Below are 16,973 nucleotides of genomic sequence, written 5' to 3'. Positions count from 1 at the left end.
AATAAAACGCCCTTCAGCACGGACTGCAAACGGCCCTCATTCTGACCTGCAGATGCAGCTCGTTTGCTGGTTTTAATAGAGCCGTTTCATTCCTTACCCTTCTCGGTAGTGGTTTAAATCCAGCAAACTCCAAAACCGCTCTAATTAAATCAAACTAAATTACCACAAACGGACGCAAACAAATGGCGCTTCCGATGCTGGGATTATGAGCAATAAAAATTAGCTCATTTATGGTCATTCATTTTGTGCTGGCAAGATGCGGAATAACGTCCCTCGCCATAGAGCGAGTGGCGCGCGCGTTACAACGCGCTCAAAATTCCAATCATTAAAATGTACCCCACGGAACGGTGCTACGCTCCCCACGGGCTAGCGGGAAGTCGAATAAATTACAGGAAAACGTCACACTGGAGCAGCTAGAATTAGCGAGGCCCTGCGAGAGGGAGGTACTGATCACTCCTTTACCGCAAACCACCATCGGCAACGGTGGGCCCGGATGTGGCTAATACTTTTCCTGCATTTTTCCATTATCAAAACCACGCGTTACCTCGCGGTACGTGATGCACACACACACGCGCGCGCGCACAGGGGCCGCATGACGGCCGTACGTCAATTTATCAATGAATGCCTGCCAGCATGTTGCCAATAAGTGATTTATATGTTTGGCTCCGCTTCACGGTACCGCGGGGCCTATGGTCGATTCTAATGAACCAGTGCGGTCCAATGGGGGGCATGTGGGCGATGTGCACCAGAACGCGCCGCTTATCCACGAGGTACTACGAATGTGCTCCTAATTGTGTGACATTGAAATGACTATCGCTTATATCCGCCTAGGGAAATGGAAATGGCGTAAGCGCATGATTACGAAATGAGAAGCATCCCGTGTGTTGGGAGGCGGTTGCTTCCCATCCCGCTGCAAGGTCTCGCTGCAACGTTAAGCCGACAAGCCGACAGAAGGTCAAGAACCCACTCAGCACGACGCTGGCACGATCAGATTAATTTGATCTTAGTCGTGCGTTGCGAACGAATTAGTTTGGAGTATGATTGGATAACCGGCTGGAAGAGTTTGCTCCGCTAGAACGCACCACTATTCCTAATCATCATTGCTATTGCTGTTAGATGTCTTGCCGAAAGGGTTCGCCAGCAGAGAAGCACCTTATCAGTATTGAATTCAATTACGTCAATTGATTCGGCTTTTTGTATGCTCTGTCTACTGTTGCGCATGATAGTTTCGAGCGTCTGTTTCTTAGCTCATTAATTAATTTCAAGTACTTTTCCGCGTTTTTTTGGATGTCTACCTTCACAGATAGTCTTTTGGAATGAATAGAGCACGGTGACGGTATTCGATGACTCAAACGAAACCAAACTTCATTGAAGCATTAATCAGTTTTCGGATTCCATTGTGGGAAAGGGGAAACACTACGCAAACGGCTTGTGCGATTTGTGGATGACGATTTCGATTCTGGTATATATTTACAAAACGAATTATGCATATTTTTTGTTGTTTTACTGCCATTTATAAATTATAGGAGCATCGCTGTTGCCCCGGCTTTGTCTTCTCTTTTCATTCGCTAACACACGCAAAACACGACGCAGCAGCGCAACCACACGATCGCAACTTTTGGGTTTTTTTTTGTTTTCCTTCTTTAGCGCGCACGTACTACAATAACGCCCGGCCTAGCGAGTATGAGTCCTTAATTGATTACGATAAAAAAAAAACGATAGTAACACAAATCTAAAAGAAAATATTAATAAAACATCCTAATACGACTAATGGTCACTTACACGGCTACAAACATACATCATCAGTTTTCAAGTATACTGCTACGTTGCCAAGAGACTTTAATGTTTTGTTAAGGAAAGAGGGGACCTATACGAATAACAAACACACTACATGGATTTAATTTGGTGGCTTTAGTTTCGTTTCTGTTGGATTGTTATAGTTTTTTTTTCGTTCAACGTTTTTTGAAAGCACAAATACTGTTACCGTGCTTCTAAGCAGTTTGAATACTTCACGTGGATTATATGTCTATCGAGGGATAGTGGAATGTTCCGGCGCACTACCAAAAATGGGGAATGGAGGAATGTCTCAACGCCTGTTGGCTCTACTGCGGTTGTGCTACAATAGCCCGAAGCTACTGAGCTAACCCTCAGTGCTGCTTCCTAACGGCTTACTTTCTAGTCGGCTGACTACTGTGATCACCGTTGCTCTTTGGATCGTCTATAATGGTAAGGGGTACGGCTTCCAGGTTGCGGATCACCTGATGGTTCTGATCGGCCGCGATATGGTGCTGGTGCGCCTCCTTCTGCTGCTCCTTCTGCTGGGCGGGCTGCTGTGCTGACGTTTGCAGGCTGTGGAGGTGCTTCTTGTCCTGCAGCACACCACCGGTGCTGTTAAGATCAGCCCGCTCGAGCGCATCGAACAGGCGGCGCTGCTTCTTCTTGCGCTCCTTCTGGAAGAACAGCCTAATGTAGTAGACCGGGAAGACAACGCACTGGCCGGCCGGTTCTTCCGCGTCGATGTAAACGCCCCGCACCAGCACCGAGTTGGAGCAGTTCAGCAGGATCAGCAGCAGCAGGGCGGCACCGTGCGTTATCCAGTTGCTAAGGAGAGGATCGTCTGGAGAGTGGGATGAAACAAACATACATGTACAATGAAAGAAGTCATTTATTGTTCACCTTCACCCTGGATTGAAAGGGAACTATTTCGTGCAACTTACCCGGCAGAAAGTATGTATCGAGCGCCTGCCAGATACCTCGCCACACGTTGATTGTGCCAATGAAGCTGAAGAATAGGAACAGATCGGCGACAACGACGCGCCAGAAGCCGGTCAACCGGTCACAGGTCCATCGCATGAGCGGCTGCAGCGAGAAGGTCACCCCAGTAACACCATAGCCGATGATCTATGGAGAAAAGTAAGCGAAGGCAACACAATAAGCCTTTGGTAAAACTCGTCTTTTGTGTCTGGGATGAGGTTTCTTTTGCATTGCAACAGTTAAATGGAATGTGAACTTGGGCCCTAAAAATAGCCCCCGTTTTGCCTTTGATGTGTGGGAATGATTCTGCTCATCAAATGGTGGATGGCTGACTATGATGCCGTTTTATCGCTTTGATTCAATTACGTGCAAATGGTGTACAGTGGCGGTCGATTGGTTTGCTTTTGTCACTTCATTAGCGTGTTTGCTATCATTGCCATTTGCTAGCTTTTGGCATTGTCGTTGCTAATCAACGTCCAGCAGCGTGTCTAATCAACGCAGGTTTACTTACTATTGATGCCCACGCCGATGTACCATGATCCTCGGGGAAGAGCTTCAGATCGAGCAGTACCCAGAGGCCACGCCAAACGAATACTACGAGCGAGCCGATGACCAGCACGCTAAACATGCAGTCCAGTACGTAGAGGCCGGGGTCTTTGGAGCCCTGTTGGGATATAGATAAAATGTACAGAATGAATTAGACGAAATCTTCGCAAGAATCACGATTTGATAAGAATTATCTTTTGAGATCTTGAACAATGTGTACAGCTATAAATGAAGAAGTTGGTAGGAGTTATCGAATGTCTGAGTGTACATTTCAGCAAGCAGTTCTTATCTCAGTAATACTGGGAATAGAATTGAATGATAAGAGCGATACCGTTTAATTGAACGCATCATATTGATAGCATTGACTGACTTAAAATTGATTATTATTGTGATTCTGCTAGATATTAGAAACTTGCTGTGACAGTGGCGTCTGTTTTTCTACAGGAATATCTAATAAGCCTACATGCATGAAACGGTATTCATTCTTTTACTGGTCCTTAAGATGCGTTCTAAATGACCACAGAGTAATCGACGGAGCTACACGGAAAGCTAACATCAGCTCGAAGGACAATTCTATTTGTTTACGAGTGTCCCGGGCACGTGTAGCCGAAGGCCCACACACGCAATGGATGCAACGAAGAGTGCGGCTTAACGGCCGTAAGCGCCCGGAATGCGCGAGCGAAACAATTAAAGGGTCACGATGAGGAAGTAAGCACTTAAAACTTGCTTACGAGATAAGTTATCATCGTGGGGAGTAGATTGCAAAGGATGCAATTTATTTGCAGTTTTGTGTACGGCTCTACCTAAGTCGTTGTACGACATTGGAGTAGAATTGCAGGCACTGTTGACATCGTTCCTATTTTGTACAGGCAGCAGGTATTACAACTGTTTGTGCGACTGTTTTGCACGACAGGAATCTCCCGCCTTGGTATTGGTTATCTCCAGAGTCCCAGCCGTAAACACGATATTATCTTGGAATTATCTAATACAACGAGTTGTTTATAAGATTCTAGACGTGAAGCCGTGGACAGAATGACATGCACACGCGCCCAAACCGGTCTCACCGTTAGCTTGAAGTACGTCGGGACGTCAAAGTACTCCCGGCGCGAGTCGTTGATGATGAGGAACGGCGTCCCCATCACGTTCCGCACGCCCTTAAGACAGGCCAGGATGAACAGACAGCCGAGCGTGATCAGCACCACGTACAGCACGTCATGCGTCGTGTACAGGTCGATCAGCTGCCAGCCACCGCGCCACCCATTAACGCACACCACACCGTAAATGACCGTGTACAGGCGTGACCCGAGATAGTACGCTATCCGGTGCCGGTCTGCGTTCAGATATTGGCGCAGCGTCGCCTGGAAGATGTTGAACACGATATGGCCCACGATGCCGATGGCGAGCGACACTACCAGGCTGGTGGTCAGATCGGACGGGTAGATGTACTCGCCCATCAGGTTCCAGGTCCCCCGCCAGTAGCAGACCACGAGCGGGGCCACCACCAGCGAGGCGTACAGGTAGTCGATCAGCTCGAGCAGCAACCCATGGTAGCTCGGCCGGAACTGGGCGGTGCCGATGATGCCGTCCTCGATCCCGGCGATGCTGCCCCGCATGCTGCCCCCGTCGTTTGCGGTTTTTACGGGACCTTGCTCCTTGATCCTCAAAACTCTACACGAGGTCTACAGCGGCACCAGCGGAATCCCGGGCGCCCGACACTTTGGTAAGCAGCAGTAGCGTGTGGCGGCGCTATCGATACGCCACACCGACGTTCCTTGCGGCCGGGCAGTACATTCACTTTTTTCGTATCCACTTACGCGGCACCGCAGACAAACGGGAGCTTCTGGCGGAGTATTGTGTGATGTGAACCACTCTGTCAAAGATCGCTTTTTTTAGCACTCGTGCACGCTACTACACCTCGCAGATAATCACCGTTCCGTTTGCACCCCTGCCACTGTACAACTCATTTCCAGTTTGTTGTTGTTTGTGCCAGCCAATTGGGCCGTGCCGAGAACGTCACCGTCACAACACCGAGTAGTGCACCAACACTCGCAACGTGTCATCCGAGCGTAACGAGCACACGCACTGCTCGGTGTACACACACACACGCTAGTGACTCACTAGGAACTAGCTGTGGAGAGGGAGTAGAAATGGTTTGAATTTCGTCTGAGGCAAAACCTCATGCTGCACACTTTAGCGGAACTGTGACACTGCTGGGCACGCGGAAGGATGTCCGAGATCGATCTTTACCACCATACACCGACGATAAATGGCACCGTGTGGAAGTGAATGAGTAAGGGAGCGTGTTTCCAAAATATGATAAGCTGATAGAGTGCCTGATAAGACCGCGAACGAGTTCTTCCTGGTGTTGGTAGAGAAACTTCCCACCGAAAAAAACAAAACACCGCAAAGATTGGTTTACCGAAAAAAGGGGCATCTACCTTGTGATCGTCGTTATCAAGATGCACAACATCTAGATCTCCTAGACAACAAAAAGCCTGGATAAGATTCAATTTAAAGATCTTCTCTTGCTACGAAGATATCTACAGAGGCATCTAGTATAATCCGAATAAGACTGGAGGTGCCATTGCTGCCATTAACACTCTTTGATTTTAACGTCCGACGATAGCATCCCACAATAACGTTTGTTGCTGTTGGCAACAAACCAAGCGGCAACCGACTAGAGCCTACCCTAAAGCAGTAACTCCTGATAAGAAGCCAATAAAGCACGATAAATATCGCTGGCAGGCGTGTAATAAAAAGAACCTCCGGCCGATCCATGGCACACTCATTGGTTATTTTCAGCACTGATGGCTGTCAGTCTAATGAAGATAACTTAATCGCCACAACAGGTCACAGGATTTGGTTTTGAAGTTCAGCAATATGGTGGTAAAGATCAAGCTCACGCTCGCCGATATCCGTATCACTCTACGGGCTGTTTGGCTTCCGCTTAGTACACACTCTACCTTAATGCTGGAATTGGCCCTTTCTTGCCTTTTGGCCGAAAAGCTATTTATTCACTCACACCAAACAGTAAACGGCACTTCCCGCGCACCAAAACCTTGGGAACCGCACACCAAACCTTGCGCACACCGAAACACCGGAATCGAGGCACGATCGTTAAGCGGCGACCGTGGAGCGCAACTTTTTGCGGCTCATAATTCGAATAAATCACTTGTAATGGTGGACGCCTCGGCGGGCCACACCGCTGGGGAAGGGCAATGTTTGCGCTAATGTGCTGCGTTCAATTTAATGCCTTTAATCCAATTGATATCCGCGTACGCACGCGGCGGTCACCACTCTGATGTCATCCGTCGGTAACTTTGAATTCTACGCAAGTCGCTAACTGGGCTAAGATATCCTTTTTGTTGCCGATCACACGCACCGCTGTTTTTTTCCCCCAGATTGCTTTTGCGTGTTACTTTTTCGTTTCTCTTTCTTCTCACGCCGCGCTCAGGATCACACTCAACCACGGTGGCACTACAGGATTCACGCGCACGTTCCGACGTTCCGGGAGCGTTCGATGCGGTACCGATCGGCTGGCAGCACGGGAATCGAGTAATCAGATTAGCCCGAATCATCCGAATCAGCCGTCGGATCGGGAATGGACTGTTATCATCCAAATTGTTCTAATCAAACTGGACTGGGCAGTTCGGGCCCGCGGTCCCGTAGTGTGTGCCTTTGCCGCGCGGCTGTACCGATCTGTGCGCTCCGGTGCGCGAGTGTGTAGGACGTTTGTGCGCCACTGCCACACACCAGTGTGCGCGATCGTTGTCGCCAGCTGACGAGCGCACGACACCGCGCCACCGGTGCGCTAAGCAGGGTAGGGATATGCTCGTGCTTTAATGTCCCTGTCGCCCCTGTTCTCCGCTCCAGTCCTCCATATCTAACGATTGTTTATGTGAGGGTGTGTGAGTGAGACGACTTGCATGGATATGACAGATCTGGAGCGAATGTGATAGTCGCGGCACACACAAACTGGAACTGTGGTCTGGTGGTAGTGTCCCTTTCAGCGTGATGTGCGTGATTGATTGCGTCTTGTCGCGCGTACACTGCGTACATATACCGCGCTAGCGACCGCTTGTTGGTCCGGTTTTGTCTGCTACTTCTGTGCTTTCCCTCCGTTCATGTAGTACTACCTAGAGGTTCACGATCACCGTACATAACCCGCCGGTCGCCGAACACCCGCGTTAGGTGTGTGTAGTGGTTGCGCCTGCAACTGCAAACCATGCCCCGGGGCAATGCAGCCATCTCGCTGCATACACAGCGGGACTACTGGCACTGGAGGTAGAGGTAGACGTGCCCCTACTTGTGTTCATGTGTGTAACTTTCCATGCGCGTAGAACATTCTTGCCTGTTGACGTTCCGAAATGTGTTGTGGTTTCGGATCTCCCCAAATCTGACGGGGGCGTCGATGTAGGGGCAACTGATCGCACATAAACACTCACATATGAAGGATCGTTTCTCTCCCTTCCCTTACCTGCCTTAGGAAAGCGGTAAGCTGTTGGATGAGATTTAGGGGAACATCGGTGCAGCTGTATCGTTGCATTTGTGCATTCTTCTTCATTAGAGCACGTCGAAGCTCCCTAGAGCAGAGTTCTTGGTGTTATGTTTTAAACATTTCAAATAAATGGAATCGTCTACTTCAAGGGTCGGCCAACTTTGCGACCAAAAGAACCAAATTCTACAAAAAGGCTTGTAGAGTGAAGAGCCAAATAGATAACCCAAGTGTAAAAATGTTTAAAAGTTCCACGAAATATATGAACGGCAAAGAGCATCCATCTAGACAGCAAAGATCCGCAATGTGGCTTGCGAGTCGTACTTTGCGGACCTCCAGGCTACTTGTGTTTTGCATATTCAGAATTGGTTCTATGTTTGACTAAAACAATATATGTTGATTTGTTTCTTGAATACAATTTAATTTGGATTCCATAAACGATTGTTTTAGATCTCAATTGTCTGACCTAAATGACAATTGGATTTTCAATTTGCTTTTAGAGCATACTTCAGAAGATGTACAGTACACTTCACTTGGCGGTACCCTTAAGAAGATGTGAAAAGTTTTGTAATACCTAACATGTTTTTTTATTTACATGTTCTTCCAGAGAAGTCACAGATGTCTAGATGCACCCAATGTTGTCAACTCTCAATAGTTTCCTCATGACAATTTCATTTCAACAATTGATAAGCCCTTCGCCTTCATGACACAATAGGGCAGCGTTGCGAGAAGAATCTAGACAGCAGATAGTTTGGTTGTCTAAATAGAAAAGAAGATGAAAATTCTAGAATTTCCAGAATTGTAGACAAGTTGTGGGGGATGTTCACAGACATATTGACCCCTTATTTTTTGTGACCTGTTTACAAAATGCGTTTCTATCTCTAGGTCACTTGTTTGCCATTGCTTCAAAATATTTACTACGCACCAATGTGCTCGAGATCTCGTGACCCGCTCGCCAACAACCTTAGAAACATTACCCGCAAAACGGAAGCTTTGATTTGTTTGGCTTCATGAGCGCGCCACACGCACGGGCGGCAGCCGCGATGCTGCGTCCCTGTGCAACGAACGACCGCAGGTTCTCCCCCACCCAGCTGCTGCTGCTGCTGCTGCTACGGCGCGGTACGGCATTCGGATGACTGTGCGCGTGACATCGGCCCGGAGAGTGTGTAGCGAGCGAGAGCGTCCGCGGCTCGGCTTGTGCTCCGATTATCAAACGCATACTGGCGCGTTATCAGGGCAATAAAGCGATCAGGCTCCCGGCTGCACGTCGTCGGTATGATCCGCGTAACTCCGCCGCACTGCTGTGCGGCTGTGCTGTGACACGCACTTTCGCTCGGATGCGTTTCGAGCGCCGCGTTGTTTTGGTGTAGGTCGCAGCGGCGCATCGCATCGGACGCCTCGGCGAATGGGTTTTGTCAGCGGTCGTATCAGCAAAACCCCCGGAGAACGATCCCGGGCGAGATGCCGATAACTGGTGGATGGAAAATTTTCCACATTTGTGTGAGATTACGCGTGAGCGCGGGATGCGCACGCATGGGATTGGATTATGGATTGCATCGCTGGCGGGAGATTAAACACAGGACGCCGCTCAAGGTAAAATTCCATTCAGTTCATTGAATGGATCGTGGATGCGGTGTCGTAATATGTACCAGTCCCTTCAACCCTATCGATTGCCCATTTGCACGGCTTCTGTCTTTTCGTGAAGTTTGTTGTGCATCGGGATCGTGTTGTTCCGTTTCAATGACTGCTTAATGTCACGCTCCAAGGCGACACCGTTTGATTATGGAGCGCGTTTACCAAGATTAGAAGTTTTATAACCCCAGAATAAAAAACACTTGTAACACCACCATTCCAACATACCATCAGACCACAGCCCGGGACAAACAAATCACAAAGTAGATCAAGCAGCCCAGATACGAACCCGTTCGGTAGCAACCAATCGAACGTATTGCAAACCCCCCTTACCCTTACCAATCGAACGTTATTACAAACCGCGACACCCAGCCATTGCTATTCTCCCACATCGAACGGTTGTCACGGAAGACACGGTAGATAAGAGAAAATCCCCCCGTCACGGCTAACATACGGATGGACCGGCAGTTTGGCGTAGTGGCGAACCCAACCGCATGGGCGGACTTACCTTCGATTTGAAGTACGTCGGTACGTCAAAGTAACCGTCCGGTGAATCATTGACAAACGGTGCACCGGCCACGTTGCAGAAGCTCTGCACCGACCCCAGCAGCAGCAGTGCCACCAGGGACGCTTCCATAAAGAACATCAGGCTGGGCGGCGAGTAGCGATCGATCAGTATCCAACCGCCGCGCCACGTCGCCACACACATCGCCCCGTAGATGTAGGTGTACACGCGGGACAGCAGATAGAACGAAACCGGACGCACCTCAACGTCCAACCATCGCTCCAGCGTCGTCTGCAGCAGCATGAAGAACAGATGTCCTCCGAGCCCGAACACCTGCAGCGTGATCATGCGCAGCACCTCATCTTCCGGGAAGAGCAGCATGTCCATCAGGTTCCATGTGCCGCGCCAGAAGCATATTACCAGTGGGCCGATCACGAGTGCCGCATAGATGCTGTTGACGATATCCGGCACCTTCGGCTCATCGTTCGCTAGCGTCTTCCGCGCACTACCGGTCAGTTGATCGAGCCTCAGAAAGCTACCGCGCATACTGTATACCGCTTTGAAGGGTACAGACAGAACACACTCAGAAAGTAAAGAATAAACCTCTCTGGGAGCACCGAAAAACTGTCAGGAGTCGGAATCCTGCGAACGGTACGCGAATGTCCCGAATCTTTCACGCACTCTAGCACTGGTTGGGCGTGTTCGTGGCCGCTTAGTCCTGTTGCTGCACATTCACATGCACGAGGGTAGCCCGATCGCTACGCGAAACCGCCAGACGCACGGGCGTCTCACTCACAACCGTTCGCCAGCGTTTCTAGTGGCAAAACTCTTGTGGCGATGTGCACTTCTTTCACTTCAAACTCGCGGTGCGACACTCTAATCCGTCCGTTTCGCTAGCCCGACTTGTGGATGCGCTTCTTCGGATGCTACTGCTGCGCGCACTCTAATCGCACAATACTGTCGCTCTGTGGACTGCACCCCGGGCCGACACCGATTGGAAGACTGACTGGTCGGAAGTATGTCAATGGCTTTATAGTTTCACCATGGTGTGGCCCGTGGGTTGCTTTGTTTATGTGTGGCCACTGTGGGCACTCACGTCCTCCAGTCCTCCAGTTACTTTGCCCCCCTAGACCCCAAAGCCTCTAGAGCAGAGCTGTCAGTCAGTCGGGCCGGGGTTGAGATGCTGCCACAGGTACCACAGACGCGGAGATGCATCCATCTCACAGATCTGTCCCCTTCGCACGGATCGGTATCGATAAGATTGTTGTGATGCCGTCTTATGGTGCTGGTTTAAGGCTTGTTAGTCGCGGGAGTCTTATCATTGAGTGGCTGTGTGCGTCTTTGCATCCCACGAGCCTACCACGCCCTGAGCGTGACACTTCAGCAAGATCCGGCATTGCGGAGGGAGGGTAAACGCTTACCCGTTTTCTGAGTAACCTGCAATTGTGTTTGGCAGGTATCGGTGATCTTGCCACCACTACTAGCAAGAAGCTTTTCTTTTGGCACGATAAGTTTGGGGGAGCGATAATGAAGGAAGCTTCTTCACTGGACACGACATACCGCTCGGTGCGTCACTACTACAGGACAATTAACCGTTCGGAAGGCTGTATTGCAAATCGATTTATTGAGATATTTGCATTCTCGTCCACTGCCTCGATCATTCTTCATCTGCCACTCCTCCCCTGGTCCAACTGATAAGCTTTCTCGCACGCGAGCATCCGCAATCTGGCGGAGATAGCGTAGGGCCAGACAACTGTCGCATTGTTCCGGGTTATCTAAGCGCTTTGAGTTCGAGATTTCATGCCCAACTGAAACGGCTGCTGGACACGGTATTGCTTGCGAACTCATTGGCGAGACAACAGGGGCCACGGGTGGCAACGAGTGCGAATTTTAACCAATGCAAAAAGGGACACACAGAGTCGACTCCACTCCTCAGTGTTGGAGGCGCGCACAAAGCACAAAGCGCCATCATGGTGCGATCGTGTTGGCTCCGATTGATTTCACGAAGGTTCTGTTTCGGACACTTTCTATCGTTAGCCCGCCGTGGCTTAAGCCTGTCAGTGGGTGTTGTTTTGTTTGATAAGCTAATACCCGCATGATGTGGGCTGTGATAATGAGAAGGTGCGGTACCCATTGGGCACTGGAAAATTTGCAATCAAAGTACAGAGTCATCAGGCTTTCCTGGCAGAGCTGGCACGCTTTTGTACGCGGAAAAGAAGGTTTGAGAAATTGCTACATTATTAGAAATTTCTTCATTACCACACGGCAAAGTCATGGGTTTCACTCGACTGTTTTTGTGTTACAAGATAAAAAAGGAGAAAACAAACAATGGTGCTGTGCTTATAAATACGGCTGACCTTTTTTTGTCGCCGAAAGACACGTGATCAGCGCCTGAAATAGTGGGCGAAATGGTTTCGGTGACAAAGCGCAGTACGCAAAATGATAAGCAGGCCGTTTGATGCACAGTCGGCGGCGCCTTTTAATTTAGCATCATTGTCACAGGTTCCCGTTATCGTGCTACCGGTTATGATCGATTATGTTTCGGTTAATGGTATCAGTAGGGTGCAAAAAGAGAAAGAATGTAAGCTTCTCTACGTTTTGTTTGGTGTCATTATTTCCTGGTATTTAAAGCGATGCTCTTTCGATTTGATTGCTCATTCTACCTTTGTGTTGTTTTATGATTCGCTTATGACCAATCCATCCAATAAGACTCTAAAAACAAATGTATATCTAGTAATCTTAAAATATATAACAGAATTCTCCCAAAATATTATATTAAGCCTTCCCACGTAAGGTGCAACACATGCCCAAAATAGCATTTTTATAGCTCATATAAGCAAACAAACTCAAGGAGTGCTTTCCCTATCAACAGAAGAGCTACAATTTCCTTTACAAAAACCGGTGACACTGATAGCCATCTTCATTTTTCCGCCCCTCCTGATGAGCGTTCTTCACTGTGTTAAAGCAAACGCTTTCGCAGTCGCATACCGTCTGCTTTACTGCCCTCTCAGCCGCTCTAAAAGAAACCAAAACAATGGCCCCGGCCCCGGCGGGTAATCGATTTAATAGACTGCAAATATTTACCTTCATCCTGAAGCGCGTCGGAAAGCTAAACATCGCCTCCTTTCGATCGGTGAGGATGATGAATGGTGGCGCTAGCAAATTTCGGACCGATTTCGACAGCACCAGCCCCACGAGACAGATCGCCGATATGGAGAGCGCGGGCAGGAGATTGAACGCTGCAACAAAACATTAATGATGAAAAAGAATGAGGAAAGGAAGGCTTGCTAGAGTTGGAAGGGACAAACAGCCAATCAAAAATGACCGATGCAGCAAATGTGAATTTCTTCCATCGCGCGTGTGGCCCAATGTGGAATGAGCTAAACAAACTAGAATTGTGTCGCTGGTATAATTAACTTGAAGGGGAAAAACAGAATGAATTCTTTTGCATCACATAACCCGGACGGGATATTATCACCGAGCGCTAACACACACACACACACACCGTTGCGTATTACATATTGGTGATTTAATTTACGATTAAATAATCGATTAGAGATCGCTAGACTTGTGTCTCCGGTGGCGATCACTTGCATCGCTCCTTCCCCCTTTTTTGCATCGACTAAATGCTGCTAATGGTAGCAATTCGCTCGCGGCAGCTACACAATGCCAGCGCGTCGAGTGGCAAGCGACCGGTGTGTAATTACACTATCGTCACGCAGTATCGCGGCGCTAATTGTCGGTACGTAATGTGTGTAGAATGGCCGCAAACAGCGGTTGATTGGCAGCAGGTCGCCTGAACTGTTCCCGCGTTCGATCGTACGTCAGTGTATCGCAAGCGCTCGCGCCAGACTTTGTGTGGCAAGCTGGATAAAATAGCAGCGTGCCCGAAAGCACCCGTCATCACTCGTCCCTGGAGCCTGGAGCCCTTGCTGACGAGTGCCCTCGGGACACAAACCGGGGCCAAAGTGCCACGTGGAGTGGAAATTCGTTTTTATAACTTACGGGGCGAGGAGGTCACTATTTTTAGCACCGAGCGCGCGAAATGCGCTGCGTGGCAGCAGCCATAAAATGGATGTAGCTTTTTACAGGTTAATTTATGATGTCATTGTAGCGGTGGTGCAATATCGCACGGGACTAAAAACGGCGGAAGCGACACGGACAGCCGGCGAAAGGATGATTTGCCGTGGATTTTATCTAGACTGTAAAAACACGCGTTGATAAATGCTCATCAAGTGGCGAGGCTCGGCTGATGGGCTCGCTCGTTATGAGTTATGAATGGTGCGGCAATTATAGATGGTAACGGGTTTTCGCTCTGACTGGGGTGTTGAGCTTCCATTTTGAGTGATATTTTATTTGCAGTGCAAGCGATGGTTGTTAATTTGCACTGCTGGCTCGCAGCCACCACCAAATCGGTACATCCTGATGATGTCAATTACGACGGCTTTGTTTTCATTAAAATTAATGCATTTAAGTTATTCCATGCTTTCATCTTAACACTCTACTTTGTGTACCGGAAACACGATCACTGCTGCTGTTTGTTACCGTTGAAAAGCACGTGCTCTATCACGTGCGGTCGAGCCGTCACAATTAATTGCCTTTAATGATCACGCTCAATTATATTAATGTATACACAAACATACTGACAACATATTAACATTTCCCCCAACCGTAAAGTCACATCATCCATCACTCCCTGTCACCAGGGGCCAGCAAACCGGTTTCGGAAAGCCCCAACTCACCAAAGTACAGCTCCATCACGTTCCAGCCACCGCGCCAATGCATCAGGCACGCCATGCTGAACGCGTACGTGTACATGCGATTGACCAGCCACCGTTTCACGCTGGACCAGCGACTCTTCGGTGCAGCGCGCGCCAGCGTTAGGGCCGCATTCAGCGGCTCCCGGAGCAGCGCGAAGGTGGTGTGCAGCGTGGCGCCCAGCACAAAGCACAGCCAGCCCGGGAAGTGCGAACCGTTCAGATCCATCCAGCCCCAGGTGCCGCGCCAGTGTGCCACCACCACCGGCGTGATCACGAACAGCGAGAACAGACTGTCCCCGAGGTGCAGCAGTCGCTTCCGGCAGTGGCCGGTACGGCGCCGGTGCTCCTCCCGCAGCTCGAACGGCTCCGGCGTCGGCCCGAGCGGCGTCTCTTCCGCAACGCTGACCGACTGCATGCTGGCGGTGGGTGACATTGCAATGGCGCGCTCGGATGTTGGGAACACTTGGGGCAATCAAAATTCACGCTGTGTAAAACACTCGAGACACTAGGTAACTCCCAACCCAAGGGATCTTGGATGGAGCTTTCGGATGGAGCGGAGCTTTAAATTGGTCTACATCTCCGTCGGGAATTAGTTGGTGTGTCTATCGGTTGCATCGACGAAATGAGGCCAAATCTCGGCATGCACACTCGCGCGACCTTCACGCACTGCCAGCGACACGCAAATTAGTTAAGGCAATTGCAAACGACAGCATTTGTCAGCGAATCTAATTATCACACACGGACAGGAGGGGCTCACAGTTTGTCATCACTGATGCACTACTGCACGCTGCCAGTGTAGCGAGGAAACACTTAATGAGACTGTCATTTCACTGTCACCCGGGCGCGAATGCGAATCTTCACGACAAAAAGAAGGGCGAACGCGAGGGCACCACCAGCGGGAAGATCATCTCACAGCAGCAGCTTCGTAGTCACCAGCCCGAAGTCATCCGTCTCCGCTCTCGTGACGTGAATGATAAACTCGTGAAATATGATCCACCATAATCCATATCTCGGGCACTCTGCGTCTTTGGGAAGCACGCGAGAAGATCCGCCGACAGGTTTATCTCGTACGCCGAAAAAAAAGGTCGTCCGGCGCTACTAAACGGCGTCGACACTTCCGCGGGCGTGCTTCGCAAGAACTGGACCTGTTGCTTGCCGGCCGCGTACTGTGCCCGCGGCGTCAGTTTGACACATCGGGAAGGACCACCCTCGTAGGATAGTGTATGATGGGCTCGGGGTGGGTCTGGCTGGCTGGCTGGCGCTCTAGTGCTTCTTGACGGAGTCGCTGTCAGGCCGCTTTTCGCGCCCGCGGTTACTAGGGTTTTCCTCCGAAGCCGGGGAAAGGAAGCGAGAGGTGCAGTTGATATCAGCGCGCAGGCGAAAGATTGGGACGCTCTAGCGTTTGCTTTTTAGTGCTGATTGGGGAGTCGTGTGGTGTGGATCGGGATCGCGGGGGAGTAAGATGACACCATTTTTCAGCCTGCTGTCTCCAGCTGGCAGGGTAGATTCGTAGCCCTGCGCCCCTGAGCGGGCTGAGCGGGTGGAAAACTTGTGGGGTTGCTCGTCGGCCACATTTATTGCTCTGGATAAACGGACGCGCACTCCTGGGGAGAGATAGTGCAGGGATTAGGTTAGGGTTTTTTCTTCCTTTCTCTCTCTCTCTCTCTTTCGTTGATCGTTTTGTGGTGATGTATGATGATATGGAACATGTCGATATGAAACATACGGCTCGCATTGTACCGGGGAATTAAGATATCCTTGGAACGTTTTGCAAAGCGAATGAGCAATTTTGATGTAATTAGTAACTCATCGGAATGCAAATTGTGGAATGTCTCCGCCCGTCTTTTTGCAACAACTTACCCATTTCGCTGAGCCATCCACGACTGGTCATCCATTTTGCATATTAGTCCCCAAAGGCACGTGGCACTTGAGTGAAATAGGGTTGAGCGTAGAATGATTTAACAACATGCGCGGTAATAAATGGCTGTTGCTGACGACGAAAGGTGTATAGCAGCTCTGTGCTGGGTCCCTCAATTGCCACAGTTCTTTCGTGCAGTCACCACCCAGCAAACCAGTTCAGCCGCGCTCTGGAGGCAACGCTTCCGGATGAAATATTCATCCAGCGTTTGTTTGCTTGCCAGCCTTATTTGTGTTTGCTGTGCAGGGTCATTAACAGCGCGACAGCTGGCGTTTCGCATATTTGTTCTGATTGAGGGCGTTCTGTGGCGCTTTGTCCATGGTTGAGGATTATGAGCACATTTCAGATACAATCAGTGTAAGC

The 16,973-nt window shown here is 49.6% G+C and overlaps 2 protein-coding genes across 7 annotated transcripts in view; one reads left to right on the top strand and one right to left on the bottom strand.

Annotated features, from left to right (window-relative positions):
• Positions 1–16,973, top strand: part of LOC121595590 (phosphoglucomutase-2) — a 58,307-nt gene that overhangs the window by 7,484 nt on the left and 33,850 nt on the right. The gene's annotated exons all lie outside the window — the stretch shown is intronic.
• LOC121595593 lies at positions 1,433–15,841 on the bottom strand. Of its 5 annotated transcripts, none has more exons than XM_041919669.1 (5): positions 14,675–15,841; positions 13,017–13,171; positions 3,266–3,418; positions 2,718–2,901; positions 1,433–2,617 (listed from the first exon to the last, which is right to left on the bottom strand). In XM_041919669.1, the coding sequence occupies exons 1-5, from the start codon at positions 15,123–15,125 to the stop codon at positions 2,169–2,171; spliced, it is 1,392 nt and encodes a 463-aa protein (XP_041775603.1). In that variant the 5' UTR covers positions 15,126–15,841; the 3' UTR covers positions 1,433–2,168. The 5 variants fall into 5 exon arrangements, with proteins under 5 accessions (XP_041775603.1, XP_041775604.1, XP_041775606.1 ...); XM_041919670.1 differs by lacking the exons at positions 13,017–13,171; positions 14,675–15,841 and adding exons at positions 4,365–5,428; positions 6,264–7,488; XM_041919672.1 differs by lacking the exons at positions 13,017–13,171; positions 14,675–15,841 and adding exons at positions 4,365–5,428; positions 6,323–7,488.

This window comes from Anopheles merus, chromosome 3R (assembly GCF_017562075.2).
Source record: "Anopheles merus strain MAF chromosome 3R, AmerM5.1, whole genome shotgun sequence".
NCBI lineage: Eukaryota > Metazoa > Arthropoda > Insecta > Diptera > Culicidae > Anopheles > Anopheles merus.
This window is presented reverse-complemented; position numbering and strand designations above follow the sequence as displayed.

Bases quoted from the DNA above. Each gene is read 5' to 3' on its own strand.
- LOC121595593 (XM_041919669.1), bottom strand. From the start codon at position 15,125: ATGTCACCCACCGCCAGCATGCAGTCGGTCAGCGTTGCGGAAGAGACG. The intron at 3,419-13,016 runs GTAAATATTTGC...ATATCCCAACAG, and splicing joins CGACGCGCTTCAGGATGAAG to GGCTCCAAAGACCCCGGCCT. The intron at 2,902-3,265 runs GTAAGTAAACCT...TTTTCTCCATAG, and splicing joins CATCGGCGTGGGCATCAATA to ATCATCGGCTATGGTGTTAC.